Below are 21,834 nucleotides of genomic sequence, written 5' to 3'. Positions count from 1 at the left end.
ATTTTCCAAACTAATAAGCAATATAGGTAAAACACAAAAATATGATTATTATAGTAATATGTACAAAATAGTTACAATAACTGGGTTATGATTATAAATAAAAATAAATTTATATAGGTACCTAACATTTAAAAAGATTAAATATTGTTTCTTGAGGTAGGTAATAGTAATTAAATACTGCTATTAAATAATATTTAATACTGCTTAAAAATATGGAATGTAGCAACACGTATTTTTATAGTTCCAACTTACTAGAAAACAAATGCCTATAAACTTTGTGGAAATATTTTAAAATATATTTTAGTTTTAAAAATATTGTAAATTATAAATTATAACCTAAATATAGATGCCATACTTAATATGTATTTATAATATATTTTATTTTATTTTATTTTATATAATTATACGGACCTTAAGCTAGTTAAAATTATAATTTTTTTTGATTTTTGTTTCAATAAAAATAGCTTTTTTTATCTATTGTTATTGGAAATGTTAATGTCATAAAAATGAATAATATGAAACCTATATTTTTATTAAATAAATTTCTCCGAGAAATTGAAGCTAAAAAATAAATATAAAAAAGTAGCTACGTGATTATAATATATTAGTTTGTTTGTATTTATTATAATTATTTCACTAGGTATAGATTTTGTGACAAAAGAACGTATAAGTGTGAGATAGTTACCATTTAATTTAATTTTAGTAAAATCAATAGAAGTATACAAACCGTACATATTTCGAAAAAAAATTATTTATTATTATTTATTTATTTTGACAACGATCAAATAATTGAAGTATATAACTTTATTTAAAGCGAACAGTGATAAAATAAATAGATAAATTAATTATACATCGAACAAAAAGTAAATAGAGAATTGAAACAACTTTAGTAGTCAGACCCTGCTGTTTTCCATAACACACAAAATACATGTTTACTGTTTAAGTAAAGTGAAGTTTTGGAAGTATACACATGAGTTTGGTCAACTCTAATTTAATGAGGGGGGTATATAGAGTATAACGCACATTTATCGAAGACTTTGGACCTATTTAGAAGTCAATTTTACAATGTTTAAATTATATATTATTATAATTTATGTATACCGTAACATAAAATATGTATAACACAATAATAAGGATATAAAAGTTATATCATGAATAAATAGCATGGATAGGCAAAATACGTATACTTTCTGACAAATAGTGTAATATAAACACAATATTATTTTTATTACTTTCTAGTTGAACACTTTGTCGATTACACGACAGTACTACCGGATAGCTGCTGCTACCATAAGCCAGAAGCAGTGGCGTCAGCATTCCGAAGGGATTACTGGCAGCCACAGACAACAACTGCTGCTATATTTACCACTGTCCAGGCGAAGAGCATGACAACATGGAAGAGATGCCAATCAAGTGTCGGCTCGTTTCGCACCGGTACTACTATATCGGATGTGAACGGGCGCTGATGGCATGGATACGTAGAAGTGCCGACGTCTTGTTCGTCCTCGGCTACTGTGTCATATCATTTTTGAAACTGTGTTTTCTAGGCATTCTGAGGTAAACCGAATCTAGACTAGTATTTTAGTAATTTTATTCGGTACGGTTCTAGACAACTTTTACACCCGTAACATTAGAGATTAAACAAGGATATCCTGAATATTGATGAATATCGTCAGCCTTTATATTATATACGTACCGACGAATAAGCAGAACGTACCTACGTGTATACATTATTCATCACACTTCTCTACAAACACAACATCTTATTCAATTTCTAAGTTGCATTTGTTTCTTTTGTATTTAAATGAGCATATTGACCTATTGAGTTTTATAACAATACGGTCGCTATACCGTTGATTTTGAGATATAGATACGAAATAAATTCAATAGAATAAACAGTATTACCTATTATGCAGAATTTATGCTTATAAATAAACCAGCTTGATAAAGATATCGAGTAGTAGTCTTACATCACTTAAAATATAAATTTAATAAAAAACTAAAAACTTACTTTTTTTATCTATTTTTTAATTTATTCTACATTTTAATATTTCTAAAGGTTTTTATTTGCACTGAGTAATTAATTATTTAATTAGCCAAAATAATCTAAACATTTTATAATGACGCTCTATAAGGTATAATATATAATCATATAATATGTTAATCGAGACACGCATTGAACTTTATACATTTTATGGTCACCAGAAATATTTAGTAATTGATTTTAGAGAGAATTTCAAAAATACAAAAACGAATTTCTAATAAAATAGTTGACATTTTTGGTTTGTTTGAATTTATCATTAAAATACTTTTTTCGCAGGTATGAAATTCGAGAAATGATACAAAAAATAAAAATACTTCATGGAGATACAGCTCGACTAGAATTAGTCAATGTACCCCAACAAGCTACAGGGAAGTTGTTACAAAAAGTTGAACATAACGGTAGCGTAGTACGTGTATCTACTCCTATGAGACAAGACACTCAGATAGGTAAGTACGGTATTTCTAATTTCTAAGAGCCTATTATATCTATAATACGTATGTACTTTACAATAATAATAAAAAAAAAATTCAAACTAGGATATGAGATAAATCACATACAAAATAAATAATAATACATCGTTTCAGAAGTATATTTAATTTATTAATAAAATTATAACGTCAATTAGAGCCATTTAAAACTTTACGAAAATAAAGTTATTGTATTTTAATTTTGAAGTGCACCTGCCTAAAATTATAATAAGATATTTTATAAATCAATAGAATCTTTAATTTTGATTTCAGATGGAAGTTTAGATGGAGTGAAACCACTTCTAAAAGGTCGTTCGATAGAAGCGACATTCAGGGTAAAGTCCTCGAACACGGACGGCAATGAATCAGACACGAATAGCCATAGTGCGTTATTATTATGTGATGACAAGCGATTGACAGGCTCATCTAGTAAGAGTAACTACGAACTTCACGAGTTAAAAGATGTAAATCGACTACTAACTACCAGACATAAGAATCAAATATGACTACGAAGATGCGTAGCCGCTTGGTTCCGAGTGATTGACAGTAACCAAAAATTCTCATTGTTGGCGACACCAAAACCGCATAAAAGTTATTAAAAAAAAAATAATAAAAACAATAAAATATTATTAAAATTGGAAGATACATTTTTTACGTGATACCTACATTATAATTTATTCAAAAAAGAATACTATAAAAATAGATTAAAAATTAAAATTAAAAATAGATTAAAAATAAAATTATAATTTATCATTATACAAGTATGCAAACAAATAATTTGAAACATCGAAATGATTAATTAACTAATTAATTGCTAGGCATAAATGTGATTGGAGTAGACTACATGGTGCTACATGTCAATAAATTGATTAAATATAACAATAATAATTAATAAAAGAAATGTAAAATGATTAAAAATCAACTTATAAAAACATGTTTGTGGTTATGTTGAATTGATTTTAAGAATCATCCATTGGTTGTGTTCGAAGGATTTGCATTACCTTGATATCTTTTTTTGTAGATACCTATTTCAAATTTAATATTTTTTTTCTTCAAATTCTATTGCATTGATTATTGAATCCTTTTATTCTGCCTTAACTTTTTGTGATAGTGACATTTATTGTAATATTTTTAAAAAGTCAAATTTTGTAAGTAAAATATAATTTGGTAATCCTTAAATAAATTGTATAAAGATAAATTATAGTAATACATATTATTTTGAACTATTACATTAAATATTGAGAGATCCAAACTTCTATATTTTATTTAATATTGTAACTTAATAATGAATAACAACTTTTCTACTATCTATTAACAACCTAAAGTGAATTTTTTTTTTTGTAAGTTCATAAATTTTAATACAATGAAAATTTAAAAAATACTGCTAGTAAAACAGATTATCATTAAGGATTAAACTATTTGTTCAAGCATCTAAAGAAATATAAGTATAGTAATACAATTTTAGTACCTACCTATTAAAAGGAAAACATCCTACATAATTATTATTACCTATATGAATTTATAAACACAAATTTGATAAAACTAATAATTATAGACTCTCATTGAATCTTGAATGTATTTGAGTCATTTTAATACAATTTTTACACTTCTGGTGACAAGTTTATTTTATATTTTAATTTAACTAAATTCTATTTGTCTTATTTTCAATCAAACTATTCATAAATGCTTATGATATACAGTCATCCAACAAGTCTACTTAAATAATATATTATAGGTAATCCCACATAGGATAACAAAAACAAAAGAAAAGATCTATAAACTCAATATTTGAATAGCTCAAAGTGGATACCTCGATCTCGATACATCTAAAGTGTTAAAATAATGACGTTAAAAAAATTAACTACCAAGTTAAAAAAAAAAAAATGATTTCACTTCCAGCAAATATTTGATTAGGTACTTATTTTAAATTTCAATGAACTATAAATCATTCTATATTGTAATGAGTACATAATGAACTCAAAACTTTATTTTGCAGTTAAATTTATATAAGTACTTAATACTAAACCTAATTAATTTCCTTATTATTATAACTATTTAATTGTTGAAAATCTTAAACAAGATCATTACAACCTACTTATTTCTAATTTAATATAAAATAGTTATACTTCTTATCTTAAATTTTTAGTTTTCCAATGAAGCTAAATTTTATAATACCGTTAATTCTAATATTATGTATAGCCTATTTTCTTGTGTCATGGAATTGTCGCTTCCCAATTGTCTTTAATACAATCATGAAAATGTATGCAAAAGTTTGACTGTACTAGCAAACCGTGGTTAGGTATGTTTTATTTGTTATTAATTAAAAATAAAATGTTAAAATGTTTGTTGTACAATAAATGTTGTAAACTTTGTACTATTATTTTTTAAGCATTCCTAGAGCTATTATAATTATTATTAATATTATTATTAAAATAATGATTTATCAATATTGTTTTTTTTTCATAATCTTAAATACTTATCCTTTATTTTCCTATCATTATTATTCTGCTAATTTTGACACATAAAGATTATTTAATAAATATTAAAAAGCATTATAAAATATGTATTTTAAATAATCTTCAAATTTAATGGACTAATAATTAAAGTTATAACTTATAAAGTTTAACTTACCTTTAAATCTTCGTCAACTTGAAGCACATAGTCTACATTACTACCACCAATTACTACCTAGATCTCAAAACAATAACAATAATTGATGGATTTAAAATAACAACCAAAAGTTAAAATCTTAATATACGTACAGGAGATTTTCTAGATTTGTTAAGACTTTTTTTTATTTCAAAAACTGATTTTGAGGTAGAAGACAATTTTGAATAATACTCCAATGCAATTTTACTTCCAATCAAGGAATTATTCTTCAATAAAGAAATGTCTAAAAATAATAATAATAATAAATAAATAAATAAAATATAAAAACTACTTAAATGAATAGTTTGTTTGCTATTTTTACTAGTCTCCATGGAAAGTCCTTTTGTCAGTCGACTAACTTCACTCAGAACAAAAGGAGTAATATTTTTTCCAGTTATTCCTTGTTTTTCACACATTTGACGAGCATTTTCTATTGCTTTGTCAATTTCTGTTTCTTTGAAAAGTTAAATTGTGTTACTTGTTAGTCATATTGTATTATTGTACCCTATTTACATATAAAAATATTTATAATGCTAGTTACTTGTTATTCTTTCTTCTAGTATTGGAACGGCTAACAAAACACCAGATCCCGTGTTTTGACATTGTTCTAGCAAGCCAGCTGCTTCATAGGGCGAAGTAACATTACACACAGACTGATATCCACTTAATTTAGTATAAAATGCAGGAAATTCCCCATTTGAATCATATGAAGCAACGCAAACACCCACAGTTTCCTTTAAAAATTTAAATAGTTAATTAGTGAAGTATACTTTTGTAATAACTGTCCCAAAATGACACAAGGTAAGTAAATACTTACTAGGTACTCTAAAGTTCTTCCAATATCAAGGATAGATTTTATACCAGCAGATATAACCATTATTGCACATCTGGACAACTCAAATAAGTCAGCACTTATATCTAAAGAATTTTGACCATCTATGTGAACTCCACCAATTCCACCTAAATACAATAAAAATTAATTAATTAATGATAGGTAATATTATTAGGTGAATAAGTTAGATACATACCAGTAACAAATAATTTTATGCCCAATGCATTAGCAATAACCAATGTACCGGATACTGTGGTGCCTCCATTTAAGCCCTATGGTTATAATTAAAACATTACAAATCAGTAATTTAACTTTAACTAAATTAAAAAAATTATAAGTATTACAAAAAATATATATGAATATATTTTAAGATTTACTTGGCTGAGCGCATAAGGAAAATCTCTTCGAGAAACTTTGATAGTTTTTTTCTCAGCTGGCATGCCAAGAACATTGATTTGTTCTGGACACATACCAGCCTTAACTCTGCCATTAATTATACCAATTGTAGCTGGAATTACATTCTAAACAGGAAAAATATAAATTATAAAATAGACAATAAATTATATTACATAGGTATGTAATATGTACATGTAAAAATATATACTTATAATATTATGTTCATTGATGATAATTACATGTGATTTGATGATGTGTTCCATTTCCAAAGCAGTCTCAACATTTTTTGGATATGGTAATCCATGTGTAATAAGAGCTGATTCTAATGCAATTACTGGTTTTCGGTTATTCAGAGCGTTTTTAACTTCGGGTGTAACATCTATAGAACTTCTAGAAAAATATCGACATACATACTTGAAATTTCCCTTCATAATGAAACTCGTGTACTATTATAGTTACACTGAATATTGCAACTTATATTGTAGTTAGAATGAACAACATAAATTGTGAACTGGTAGGAAGGTAGAGGTATAAACAAAATGTAGTGTTTTGGTAGCTACAATCACAATAGGTAAGGTTTATAGTAGTTTGGTAAAAAGATAAAACACTTATGAGAACATTCAACTGTATAGATTGTACTGTACAATAATGTTGTTGAATTAATTCATTAAACATCCAATTGATTGACCTTTGTAGTCTGTAAACGGTTAGATAAGTTGTCAATATAGATAGTACATAAATTTATAGCATGGTATAATAAACGTTAATAAAAAAAAACAAGATGTATAGACATAGATGTCTACTTTACCTAATACCCACTAACAAAATACTCATTACTCAGTAACCGTTAGTTTTGCATACTGGCATACTGCTAATATACCAAAAAATAAAAATTTAATTTAAATTTATATCATTTTTATTTCCTAAAAATGTACGATTTGAAATCGTAACATTCAAATACAAACTTTACCTAGGTATTTCAACCGATATTTACAACTAACATATTTCATACGTTGATAGACAATAATAAACAAATACAATTTATACACATTCACATTACCTAATTAATGATTATTAATTTACATAGTTTTTTTTTTTTTTAAGTAGATTACATTCTATATGGAAAAATAAGTGTAAGGTATACCTCGCATTTTAAGTCACGCAGTAATAGATGTATTAAATATGAATTTAATGAGATAAGTCATTGCATACGAAAAACAAATTTCAGCAGAATTTTCAGTTTTTCTATACCTAGGTATACCTATCAGCCAGTTAGCTAAGAAACGAGGGTATTTTAATTTAATATGTAAATACAAATAGGTGAAAGAGCTGTTCACACATCCGTCATGGGGCCATACGGTCACATTATTAAATTATTAAATATATTTAACTTTCGAAAATTTCTTTGAACCAAATATTCTCGATTATTTAAAAAATACTTTTGATTAACATGTAAAAATTTAATATTATTATAATTATATAAAAATTATAAATACCTATGAAATAAAACAAAAATAAGTGCCAAAATAAAATTCGCCAATGGCGCCACGAAGGGTGGTTACGGCACTGACCCTTCATTTTCAAATCTTCAGATAATAATTAATAGGGTTTCCAATTCCCAAAATTCCCAACGTCGTTTATCAATAACATTTCTAATAGTAGCTGCTGTTAATTATAATTTGTAAAAACCTGAATCGTTTTTAGCATTTAATTTATTTTTAGATCACAAATTGATATCACCGAGAGGAGGAAGGTATTTTAACGTCCCCAAAATACCCCCTCAGGCTAAGCGCCTGATATCTATTTATTGTTTTCTTATCTTATATGTTATATAATTATATTTTTTATGCCTCATAATATCAGGTTCTTAGAAGATAACTTCTAATATACCTACTACAGTGGCGTATTTAGGATTTATTTGAGGAGGGAGATATGACTAAATAAGTTTTTCTCCATCCACTCGAAATACATGAAGATATGTACTATCAATATTTATTTATTCATTTTAAAAAACCCTATCTAGGTACCTAACACAAATTGCAATTAAGAAAACGCAGCGATACACCACACCAAAATAACCAAAGACCAAACTATCTTAGGATTTATATAGTAAATTATATAGATAGTCTATCTACAATATTAAACTATTAGAAAACCCGTAATAAAATATTTATTTAGCATCATGTAACTTTTTTTTTTATTTTGGGGAGAGGTTGAACCCAAGAAATATATATATACAACAAAAATATAGAAAAGTAAACATAAATTATATACAAGAAAAAATGAAAGAATTATAAACAAAAATATTTGTTTAGAGTTTGTGTGAGTATTATCATATTGGTTGTACATTCGTACAAATTTTGGCTACTTTTAATTGATAAAATTGATTTAAATGTTAATGATAAATTTATTAACTGCAAAAGAAATACTAAAATATTACCTACACCTATTGTCAATTCTAACTTTCCAAGTCTGTAAAATATTTAATTTAAAAAATATCAGTAGACATGACATTAAATATTATAATATGTATGATAAAAAAATATTAGTCTGCAATCTAAAATAAAACAAAATATAGTATATACCTTATACAAAATTTAAATACGCACTAATTTAGGTACCATAAATAATAGGAAAACATTTACAAACCCCCTAATTTATGCAAAGACATTTTCACTAGAACCCTCACAACTTACCTACCAAAGCAACAAGAGAATATTATACAATAAACATCATTGACAACAGAAATAAAAATAGTTACATATTATGTGCATTAATATTTTCTTATTATATAGGTACCTATTTATTAACTTATTTCTGATTAGTTGTTTTACAATAACAGAATAACGGTATTAGTTATCGTTAAGTGAATGTGAAAATGTATCTGCAATTATTATGATAGATTCATATCTTTAAATTGAGTACCTACAATAAAATAACTTTTTCAACATTATTCGTTTGAATATCTAATTTTGTCTTCTAATGTCAATACACAAAATATACATACTAACCAACATCTTTTAAAAACATTAATTTATACGTGAATATTCAATTTTGTTAAAAACTTAACTTCAGACATTCACAAAAAATATTTTTTTTAAATGTTCATTATTATTTTCATAAGTATGTTAAAAATAATTTTGAAAATGTCAACTATGTAAGCCCTAAGGTCATTTATTATTGAGGTATAACAAGAAACAATATTGATTTTGTCAAAAATTAATTCACAGTAAAAATTCCTTTTTTTCAAGTTATTTTGAAACACGTTGGAATTATTTTTTACTTTTGACTCCTCAAATAATAATTACATTTAATTTGCTACCAGAAACCACCTTCTAAGTTGAATATCGCAGGCTCACTTTTACTGTCTTAAAAATTATGACTGACATTTTCTAAGTTATTAAATACCATTAATTCAGAAACTTGTGTTAAGATATTTTAGATATTAAAACCAAATAATTCATTATTTCATTTCAATAAAACTAATAAACAGTTTTTTTTTTTTATTAAAATAAAAAAATATTGATATCAAATATTTTAATGACATCCATGATAATATAATTTAAGAATGTATAAAATTTAGATATATTTAATAATACAATTTTATTAATAACTATAATTTATAAATATATAATATACTAACTGTTTAATTAAATAATATTAATATTGGCTATTAATAAACAATTAATATAAAATATGAGTCAACGTTTTATTATTACAGTACAATCTATCAATTTTAATATTATATTACTATACTTTAATAATTCAATACCATAATAGTTATAGATTTATATTGTAATGATTAAATATTCAGATTTAATTGGTTTTCAAATTTGTAATTGGTTGAAAATTCAAATACATTTAGGTTTTTAATTATTTTTCAGTGTAAAATAAAATGTATTATAAAAAACAATAAAAAGTATGATACCAATAATAATAATAAAATACACATAGTTTTAATATTTAAATTTATATCAATTAATACACTGAAAAAAAATGTTTTAATATTTACACATAAAGTTTTCTGAAACCAATAAATAAACAAGATATTTATAATATGAGATGCAATTTGGTATAAAATATAATAACAACTTACAACATAAAAAAAATATTATATTTGCTTAATTTTTTAACAACCATTATAAAGTAACACCTAATCATACATAAAACATGATATAAAATTATTTTAAGGTAAAAAAAGTTATATATATATATTTGATACTTTGTACAAGTATTAACCCAACTCCACATTTCAAAATGTTTTTTTTTATGTGGTTATTATTATTTTAAACTTAAGTTATTTTTGTTTTTCTTATGTACATCTTGTTAAATGTCACATTATTATTAACTAAAAATATATATATTTATATATAAATCACTAATTGTGTGAAAAAAAAATGGCAGTAAAAAATTGGTTTCACAATAATTGAATAATCATATAAATCCAAATCCGATGGTTAAAAGAGAAGTAATATTTACCAATTGTGCAACCATTGTATAAATTACTTTAATATAACCTGTGTACCAATTGTTTTAATGTTTTTTCTTTGATACAACACCATAATTATAAATTTATAAAAACTAGAGTGAAAATTGCTACTTTTTTTAGTAAACAATTGAAAATCAGTATCCAAAATAGGGAAAACTCAAAATAAAAATAAATTATGTCCAAATAATTAGAGTTCTCGCAGATCCAAAACAAATACCTGCAAAAAAATTAAATTTAACATGAAAATTAAATTCTGAATACTTGTAACTTTATTTTGTAACTAGTATAAACTGGTTAAATTTATTATTTAATAATATCAGAATTTCTAAATCAGTAATTTTATATTATTAAAATGTATAATAGTAAATAAAATTGAGTGTATTATACTCACACTTCCATCAGATGCACTTGCACCAATTTTGTCACCTCTAGAATTCCAGCAAACTTCAAAAATACCACCGGTTCCTTTATAACTATGAACTAATTGGCCACTCTGAAATAAAAAATAGCAGGATTATTGTTTTATCTAAGAATTAAATAAAGTAAACTGTTATTTATTTTAGTTATTTCTCATGTTTTGATTTAAATATTTACTTGTGTTGACCATAAATGAACAAATTTGTCAAAACTGCCAGATGCCATATACTTTCCATCTGGTGAGAAGGCTACACTAAATACAGGTTCTGTATGCTTGGTCAAAGCATGTATGCATGCACCTCGCTCAACATCCCACAAAAGTACAGTTGAATCAAATGATGCACTGATAAATATATAGTAAATAATAAATATTAATTATTAACAATTTTAGTATGACATCAATTTATTATTGTGTTTACCTAGCAAGTATTAAATTCATGTTAGGATTGGCTGTTCCTGGACCTGTTGGACTCCATTTGATTGTGTATATTTCTTTAGTATGCGCTTGTAAATTATGCACACAAGTATCTTGTTTCATAGACCATATTTTCAAAGTCATGTCATCAGAACATGAGGCTAATAGATTTCCTTGAGGATCCCATTTAATAGCATTAACTTCATTCTAAAATGTTTTCAATTATTAAGTAACAAAATAAATGTTGTTGTTCTTAAATATAATAAAATTATGATACCTTAATACTTTAATACAATAAATAAAAGACCAAAGTTTGGTTAAATTAAAAATTGTCAATTGAGTATAATAAATGATAACTTACTGTATGTCCATAGAATGATTTTACTGGGCGATCTAGCCCTAAACGACAAACATGTATACATTGATCAGTACCACATGATGCAAAACTATTGTTTGTTTGCCAATCAACATCTAATGCTGGTGCGGTATGGAATGCAAATTGCTGTTTGTACTGGCCTGAAGCAGCATCCCAAATAATAGTAGTCTAATGTACACAAACAAAAAATTATAAATCAAAAGTAGAATGGGAAAAAAAGAAATAATTTACCTTATCAACTCCAGCAGTGAGTATATAATTCCCTCTTTTATTCCATTTTACAGCAAATATTGGACCTTTATGATGACCAAGGGTACTTGATACTCTGCCATTTAGCATCCAAATTCGAGCATAACCATCATATGATCCAGTGGCTAATAATGTTCCATCACGCTAAACATAAATAACAACTATTACTAAAAAAAATTAAAATATTTATTTTAAATATAGAAAATAAGTTATATACATTCCAATCAAGGGAAGTAACATCTTTATTACTGGGTACTTCAGTTCCCCCTTTTTTAATACAATGTCTCAATATAAGTTGAGAAGGAGAACCAGAACTGTCAGCCATATCCCAAATACGCGCTGTGCTATCTCCTGATCTATAAATGAAAATTGTTTTTTAAAATGAGAAATGTAAAATCAATCCCAGAACACTGTAAGATTTATTAATATTTAGTATGTGCTGATGAAAAATATAAGATTGGTAAGTATATAATCAATAAAAGATATTTGAGTTATAATTACCCAGAAGCAAGTAAATCAGTGGTTGGATTCCACGCACAAATAAAAACTTCAGATTCATGGCCCTTAAGAATAGTTAATGTGTCAGACTGTGTTTCAATACAATTTCTACATGGTTCCATTGTTTCAGTACTGGTAACAGCTGGGGTCACAATTGCTGTGTCTTCTTCACCACTGGTTTCTTGTGACTCATTCTTAGCTACATTTTGTTTTTGTTGATTTTGGCTTTGTCGACTGGCTACAATTTCTGGCATCACTGCATCGATCAAAGACAAACTCTCTAACAGACGCAGTTCTGATCCATCTTCTCCAACGCATATTTCAGCTTCAGTATAATACAGACCCTTTTGAATGAGACTAATCAAAGCAGCTGGAGGAACCAATGCACCATTGATATTGGACTCAGAAATATGCGATTCAAGACCAAATGTATACGCCGAATGTTGAAACCCTAAACGAAATTTTATTTTAATTCAAATGTAGACCAAACAACAATAACTAAGGGTCATCACGCTTACCAGATTCTTGTAGGTATCGGTAAACGAGGAAGTTTAATTCGTCACTTGAAAAAGTCATACTTTTATTACTACCTTAAAATTTAAAATGTACCAAAATTAAGCATAATCTTAGATAATTATATACAATAATAGAAAAAATTAATACTAAAAACTTAGACCTAAGTTGCATATATCTATGTTAGACAACATAGATGTCTACTACACCTATACCTATTAACAAACACTCAGTAATCGTTAGTTTTCATACTGGCGTACTGCTAACATTCCATAGATAAATTGATAATATTAAGCTCTTATAATATTGTATCATTTTTATTTGTCAAATTGTAACGTTCAAGTACAAACTATACCTATTTCAATCGATATTGTTGAGAACCACTGAACACTGTTAGTAGGTAATATTATTCCATATATTATGTTGTAGTATTAACGTATTTTGCTAAAAAATAATAAAATTAAACACATTGTAAACTGATACGTGTGTGACAACAGGCGAGTAGGAATCCCTTCTCCATACGACTGGTCAAAGAAATCTGCTGAATAAACCCTTTTTGAACAGACGACTTGCTCGTATGCGAGGACTCGCACACGTAGCAGTCAATTTTTGAGTTACCTAACTATTAAGAAGCGTTTTTCTGAGCATTTCTTTTATTAAAAACGTTGTAACAATTAAACAAAGAATATTAGTTTGAGCCTAAGTAATTTCGTTTCGTAATTTTTATTTGTTGCAGAGGCGCTGAGCACGTGTCCATTACATTTTTGGTGGCAGCGGTGGATCTGGCTATTATAGCTAGTATCCGTTACCACGAGTAAAAAAAATACGTCAACATTTCATTCTCTAATAATTGTGTGATCGTTTTTAAATGTCAACAACTTTAAAACATATCTCTGGATCTAAAATATGTACAATGATGTGAATTACAAAAAAATTTGGGCTTCACCGTGTACTACAAAACAGAAATTTCAATGATTACCCAACTATAAAATTCGATTAACGATTTTATAAATTTTTTTAAGTACGATGTTTCTATTCCACCTAACCAGGTGTAGGGGAAAAAAAACAACGGCTTAGTTTTCTAAGGATTTGTTAATCAACTCTAATGAGGCTGAATACCTAGAAATATAATTTTAAAAACCGTTCAAATAACTTAATTGCGGCCTTTATTATATAAAAAAAACATTTTACATTGCTGCGCGGATTTGGCTTGTATACTTTTTGCATGTTTCTATTTACCCGGAAAACAAAATGTTTAGATTGAAAAAAAATGTAAACAATAAGAAATTAATTAAACAGGATTGATAACTACGTTACTTAATAATTTTCCACAGACTTCTATATAATACAGATTATATAGAAGTCTGTGTAATTTTCAAGTTGAAAATATCAACATCCACGCCGTATAGTGAAAAAAAATTTTGAAGTAACCACATTTGAACATTTCGTTCGTGAATTATGAAAACCACGTTAACAAATTTTTTGGAGGTAAAATTATTTTTGCTCTTATCAATTTTCTTATCGGCAATTATCCGCGCCTGCTATGTAGAGCGAGTCTCGGAATAAACGGCAATAAAGGTAATAATAAGCGTTAAATACCAGCTTGCGCATCACGGACTAATATGTATATAAGCCATAAGGTCGTATCTTACTATCTTAGTCCGTGTTGCGCACACAGCTATCGTATGCTTTGTTAATAAATGGTACGATCAAAATAAACACAGACGATAGAGTATAACGATAATAATTTCATCTGTTTAAATGACGTTTTTGTCAAACATTATGTTTTTAAATACGTAATAATATTATAATAATTATTAATGACAAAATAATTTTTGTTTGTATTATTGAGCATGCCCGGAGAATTTGCCTCTGATAACGACATAACGTATACCAAATTTAATGCATCAACAATACTTATAAATATAGTTATACTTAGATTGTAGTTATTGGTCAATGAAACTTTTTCGATATTATGTTCCTATTCGCTAACAATTTCGGTATTACATAAGACGTTGTTTTACGTTTTACGAACAGAAATGCATAGTGTGAGAAAGGGTAATGTCAGCGATTAAACGCAGTCCCCGTACTCGCCCGCCAACACAGTACCTATGTCTCATACGTTATTGTACAGCTGCCACCCGAATGGACGATGTACGGGTGACCTTATACGACCGTCGGGACGTCATCGGACTAAGCACTCAGGGTGTGGCCGCCGCCGCAAAGAAGTCGGGCGTGATCGTGAAATCGCCGACGTAGACATAAAACAAACAATACATAAAATCGCCGTGCACATTATAGTGCTGAGAGCATTGATTTTGGATTCATCTTCAACAAAATAACTCAATTACAGAAATGTAAAAGATATCAATTTGATATCAGAGCAAGCTCGAATCATCGAATTATCAACTAATGAACATAATAAAAAAACATTAAACCAAATATTAACAAACCAACAGAAACCTTAACAGAGCATCCAGCTGTCTGGCTACTAAGCGAACTAGTAAAAAGAAATGCAAAAGGACATTGATCGAATAAAGATCCGAACGACGCTGTTAGAACAGACTATAATTTTCTCCGAAATCCTATTGAATCAATGCGCTTGTGAGACTCAAAATCTTTTAACAATAATTGATTCAGCCCTACACGGAAAATTAAACACCAGTATAGTATATTGCACACCCAGCGTTGGTTAGCAGAACTTAGAGAACTTAAGACAAACATCCCAATAGGAACGACTCTTCCACTTGAGATTAAAGCAGAATCTATTTCAGATTTCATGAAAATCTCTGAAATAACAATTTGTCATAAAGATCGAACCTTATATATAATTATATTTCTAACAAAAATTCCTCTAGTATAATAATATAGACACCATTTCAATACCTATAATATAATTCCGTTGTGGCGTTACCTATCAGTTATCACGTACGATAGTCAAAGTTTTATCATAATCAACCTTAGTATGGAGATTGTAGCAACTAATTTCGATACAGAAAAGTTTTTCACGTTGACAAATTATCAATGGGAAGTGTGCAGAGAGGTACAATCATATACACTTTGTAAAATTAGTCAACCGATACATCATAAATCTAGATCAAACTTATGTGAATTTTACTCATGTCAAAACCGCAGAACTTCCTCGACACTTGTAAAATAAAATTTGTAACAACAAATGCATCTTTGTAGAACCGACTATCACAATGTAACTCTTGGTTATTCTATACACCATTTGAGATAATAACAATATACTGTTGTGTTCCCTTTTGGTTATATCCGTAGAGGGTTTGTTGATTCGTCTTCGTTACGGAAACAGTTATATTATTTTAGAATGAATCTCAGAAGATTGCGTTAGGTATTAAATAGACTTTTGATAACTTCACTAAATACTTTTATTGATTATAGGAATTCACATGAGCCGAGTATGTAAAATGAAATACGACTGCTGGCGACGCTCATTTTGATGTATTGTTATGGCATCGTGTTAAAATGCTTATTATGAATATTATGCTATTATACTATAACTAGAGGTTCGTAACACCCTCAGGGTAAAACGAAAGTTCATTGCCCATTTGAGCCATAATTCGTTTCTACAAAACCTTTTTTAAAATTATTATGTAGTTCGTCTAGCAATTTGGAGTTTTCTGTTAATTTATTCAAATTATCTTTAATTTCAATGCTTGCTTTTGGAAACAAGAAATCAATTATTGAATGAATTTTTAAGACATCGAAATTTATCGACAAATTAAGCTTTGGAGTGAAATGTTTATATATTTTTGTACTTATTTAATTTCGTTGTCTGCCGTGTAAGTTCCACAATGATTTTGATGATTATTTTATATTTTTAAAGTTGATAATTGCTTAATTCTATAGAGTATAAAAGGAGTTTATCTACTGCTATATAATCAGAGTTCGGTTCTAAAATAGCATATAAATTACTTCGTGCTTTTACAGTTAAAGGAATAGATTTATACATAATATATTAAGATCGTAGTTGTCAATCAATGAAATTTCCATGATGAACATAAGGATTTATTCTTCGTAAACTACACTAACTTCAACTATCCGTAATAGTTCCGATATCCCTTTCTCTGTTAGGTCGATTAGTAAGCCTAACCCTATTGGTAATTGTATTTTTATTTTTTTTAGTTGTTGATCGACTCTACAGCGTCTAATTTCTTTGGATCGATTAGTAGTGGCGCATTCCATGGACTATCGCTATGTTTAACGATCCCTTTTCTTCTAACTGTATTACTTGTTCATTAATTTCCACGTTCTGAACGTATAAAAGCCTGTATGGCCATTGATACCACCAACATAGTACTACCTAGTGTATTCACCTATTGATCATTTATACCTTGAATCTTGTATATTTTTGCATCCGATACTAGGACATCATCTTGGAGTAAGTTTTATATCAAATTAAGGTCTGCGTCTGTATCAATTAGTAAATTTTCGACACCAGAGATATATTGTGGTATATTGTATTTGACAAGAATTGAATACTTTAGAAAAACTACCCTCAGAACCTCCAAGCTGTAAATTGATACACATACACATAGTATTAATATACAGGGTGTTCAAATTTCATGTGACAGCAGATTTCAGCATGACGTGCTTAAATTAGGAAAAAATAACCTAGGTGAAAACCTTATTAAATCACATAATCAGAATTATTTTTATGTTAATTTTTTTTTTAATTGGAACGGGGAGGTTTGAGGAGTAACTTTTAAAATTAAAATGAGAACCTATATTTTTGAAGTATGATTCATATAGGATTTATTTTTTTATGAATTTTTAATTAAATTTGTAAAATTCCATCAATTAATAATCACATAATTGTATTCATTGATATTAAAAATAAACAAATAAATAAACAAACAACAACGCATGATACTATATAGTCTTCTGTATATTGTATAATTGTACTATTTATAATTAATACTATTATTGAAACGGTTTTTATCTTCTCAATAATTTTACATAATATTTATTAATTTATTATTTATATAATATACAATTATAAAAAAAGATTGTACAGAATATAAATAGGCGATCGGTGGCGTCATTTCGGCTTTCAATAGAGGGGCAAAAGTTTTGAACGGCTTGAATACGTAAAAAAATCGATCGCTTCGCTCGCAAACAAATATCTACTTACATTTTATCAAATTACCATTTCCAATTTACTTATTTTATAATTTTTATATTTTTAAATACTGATTTCTGTATTAAATGTTATAATAATAAAGGTTAAATGGCAACAGGCCAATACCGGCCCATCGGGCTGCTTTTAAAATTAGATAGGAGGGAGGGCAAATGCCCACCTTGCACCTCCAAAATGACGCCACTTTAAGGTAATAGTTAATCATATCAAATTATAATAGTATATTATACAGCATAGAATTATTTAAAATTTATACAAATATATTTTTTAATTTAAATAATAAGAAATAACATACCTACTTTCATATTTTATTTGAATCAACTTAATATTAGATTTAACATTTCTAAACACTATAAAATGACAACATTGATTTCAAAAACTTGTATCATTAAAATTCGCGTTCAGCATAATGCTAAATAATGCATATAAAATCAAATAGATTTTGAAAGAACATTACCTTTTCACAACATTAAGATATGATCAATCCAATATTCAATTATAATAACTAGGGCTTGGATGTTGTTACATTAATTAAAATGTATTAAAGACTAATGGTTATAGCTAGATTTAGGCCTTAGGGACTTAAAAGCTTTAAAAACAGACAAATAAAAAAATGAGCAAATACATACATAGTATATACACTAGATTACTAAAACAACACAATTTTGACAAAACTTATTTAAAAATGTATTTGTTATTTCATATTTGTATTACACATATTTTTTTTTTTTGAATAATTATACCTATTGCTTCAATAAAAATGTCATCGGGTAAAAAAAAACCAATACGTCTATGCATAGATCATCTTTAACATGGAGTGCAAAGCCAATCACATGAAATTCATACTTACACAATATTGGTAAAATACATTACATAATATGTACCTAATATTATATATATATACATTTATATGAAATTTCTTTCCTCCAATAAATAAAAAACATAAAATATTCATAATAAATAGGTAAAGTTTTATAATATTATTATAAACATTATAGTTAGTAATTTTAATTTAATTATAACAACATCAAAGTCCTAATCATGACATCAAATACTATTAGTAAGTATAGTAAGTATTTTAAATATGTCCAATTGTATCAGTAAAAAATTATCATAATATATGTATTCTGATTTCTGAGTATGTAAAAATAAGTGAGCTATCGAGATATTATGTATGGTAAACTAAATTTAAAAGTAAATTCATTGTTTTTGAAAGACTATCCATACTTATAACTTAATTTTCATAAATGTGAAGATAATTGAAATATGTACAATATTTTGATGTGTTATGATCATTTATTCACTAATAAAAAGATAAATTGTTGTCATTTAGTAAATTTTAATATCTACAATAAAATAGGTGATCTATCAAGATTTGTATGGTAAACCACTATTACTATTTTGCTATATTTATTATTTTATTAAATGTGACTAACGTTTAAAAAAATTACTTAAAAATTATGTTTAAGTGTTCATATGCTCAAATTAGTTTAAGAAAAAATGCTTCTGTGTGAACAACATTATAAAATATAACTGCAAGTCTTTAAAAAGTTAGATGAATATAGATAGGTACTAATTGTTAAAGACACTCGCAATGCTTAAATGTATTAGCCACAAGTTATATTACTAAGGTATAAATTTATACTAAACATGATTGACCATTTTAACTTACAGAATTTTAGTTCATGCCAGTTGGAGTCAAAAAACTGATTCAACCGAATAACTATTTTGCTATATTGATTATAATATTGAATGTAACAATGTTTAAACAAATAAGTTAAAAATAATGATAAGGAATCCATAAGCTCAAAGTAGTGGCTTTTGTATGAATAACTTTATAGAATATAGACTTTAAAAAGTTATAAATTTTATAATTTTACGAACACAAAACAACAAAAACCATAAATGCAAATATTTGTTAAGTTCATTGTTGAATTTTATGAAATTATTGCTCATGAGTCAGGAATTAAGAAAAATAATGACAAATATATTAGCAAATTTAAATATTTAGGTGCTGAAATTTACTGAATTGTACCACTTTTCATTAAAAAAAAAAATAATAGGTACAAAATTTACAATGACTTTTAGACTAATTAACACATTGACTGTGTACTGACGCCAATCGGCATCATGAAGATCATTCAGCAATGAGTTTGATACCGTTTGGCATCCAAAATATATTTAAAGTAAATGGTTTATTATTTCCTACGTGTTGCTGAATGTTGTTTTATTATTATTTTGCGTTATTAAGCGTGTGTTTTAAAATATGTAATTATACACCGTTTGAACGTATGACCAAATAGGTACAATTTTTTATGTTATTTTTAGAAAAATGACATACGCATAGTGTGAAAACTGCAAAAATACTTACGTAGTCTACGTGTTAAACATTTTGCTTTATTCTAATTTATTAGTACCATACATTATACATATTCTACGTATTACAATAAACTTTTGTCTTAAACTGATTGAATAAAATAGATCATATCCTATACCTAACAGTTTTAATTTAAATCAAAGGGCTAAATAAAAATTAAATAAATGAAGAACACCTACATATTGAACTGTGATGAAAAAGTCAATTTAAAATTTAAAGTCTTAGATAGGTAAAAATTATGTACAATGACTTTAAGACTAATTAAACATTTTGCTTTATTCTTATTTATTAGTTACCATACATATTATACATATTTCCATAAACTTTTATCTTAAACCGATTGAAGAAAATGGATCATATCTTATAACAATTTTAATGTTAATATAATATTAAATACCTTTTAAATGTAAATAGTAAATGTACCAAATTATTGAAATTACATCAGCTGCTGATGTCACTTTAAGACTAATGCAAACATTTCCAAACAATAACAACCAGATAGAAAAAATTTAAACGCACTAGGTAACTACGATTACTTAAATATATAAACTTGATTGAAATAATTATATATATTATTATATTTAAATTTAATTTAAGTCTTAAGTTTTAAGTGTTTTAACTGTCATATAAAAAATAAAAATCATGAAGAAGTGTTATCAACAGACAACCACATGTACGTGGTACCTAATCATTTATCACTATTATCAATAATATTACCTTCTGTGATATTACTGTATTACTGGATTTTTAAAAAACAGAGAATTCTCTAATGTTCACGTAATTTATATTATAGGGATTTTCGGCGATTAACATTTTACTTTTAATACCTGCCGATAGGTAGCGTTATATGAATGAACTTTATATTATTACTGACGGAAAATAAAACATATTCGAATATTCCTAGTCTCCTAGACCGGTTTAGCCAGCGACGAAATAGCGATTTGGCGA

At 26.8% G+C, this 21,834-nt stretch overlaps 2 protein-coding genes and 1 pseudogene across 5 annotated transcripts in view; 1 reads left to right on the top strand and 2 right to left on the bottom strand.

Moving 5' to 3' along the window:
• Positions 1-4,960, top strand: part of LOC114125602 (uncharacterized) — a 68,919-nt pseudogene extending 63,959 nt beyond the window's left edge.
• LOC114125592 (uncharacterized) overlaps positions 1-7,082 on the bottom strand; it is a 138,259-nt gene extending 131,177 nt beyond the window's left edge. Inside the window, exons 1-9 of one of the 3 annotated variants that reach the window (XM_050204560.1) lie at positions 6,848-7,081; positions 6,628-6,778; positions 6,370-6,513; positions 6,189-6,264; positions 5,978-6,120; positions 5,702-5,894; positions 5,483-5,614; positions 5,274-5,404; positions 5,143-5,199 (exon numbers count right to left, since the gene is read on the bottom strand). In XM_050204560.1, the coding sequence (XP_050060517.1) occupies positions 5,143-5,199; positions 5,274-5,404; positions 5,483-5,614; positions 5,702-5,894; positions 5,978-6,120; positions 6,189-6,264; positions 6,370-6,513; positions 6,628-6,651 (900 nt within the window). In that variant the 5' untranslated portion in view covers positions 6,652-6,778; positions 6,848-7,081. Of the gene's footprint in view, positions 1-5,142; positions 5,200-5,273; positions 5,405-5,482; positions 5,615-5,701; positions 5,895-5,977; positions 6,121-6,188; positions 6,265-6,369; positions 6,514-6,596 lie in introns of all 3 variants that reach the window. The other 2 variants (XM_027989313.2, XM_027989320.2) reach the window with 2 other exon arrangements.
• A 3,260-nt stretch (positions 7,083-10,342) lies between these two features.
• LOC114125474 (F-box-like/WD repeat-containing protein ebi) lies at positions 10,343-21,524 on the bottom strand. 2 transcript variants are annotated; one of them, XM_050204562.1, is made up of 10 exons: positions 21,284-21,524; positions 13,351-13,422; positions 12,836-13,283; positions 12,552-12,690; positions 12,317-12,478; positions 12,071-12,253; positions 11,714-11,916; positions 11,472-11,637; positions 11,269-11,370; positions 10,343-11,094 (listed from the first exon to the last, which is right to left on the bottom strand). In XM_050204562.1, the coding sequence occupies exons 2-10, from the start codon at positions 13,406-13,408 to the stop codon at positions 11,065-11,067; spliced, it is 1,491 nt and encodes a 496-aa protein (XP_050060519.1). In that variant the 5' UTR covers positions 13,409-13,422; positions 21,284-21,524; the 3' UTR covers positions 10,343-11,064. The 2 variants fall into 2 exon arrangements, with proteins under 2 accessions (XP_050060519.1, XP_050060520.1); XM_050204563.1 differs by lacking the exon at positions 21,284-21,524 and adding an exon at positions 13,701-14,148.
• Between the last annotated feature and the right edge of the window lie 310 nt (positions 21,525-21,834).

Source organism: Aphis gossypii, chromosome 3 (genome assembly GCF_020184175.1).
Source record: "Aphis gossypii isolate Hap1 chromosome 3, ASM2018417v2, whole genome shotgun sequence".
In the NCBI taxonomy this organism is placed as follows: domain Eukaryota; kingdom Metazoa; phylum Arthropoda; class Insecta; order Hemiptera; family Aphididae; genus Aphis; species Aphis gossypii.
Note: the sequence above shows the minus strand (reverse complement) of the source record. Positions and strands in the feature narration are given on the sequence as shown.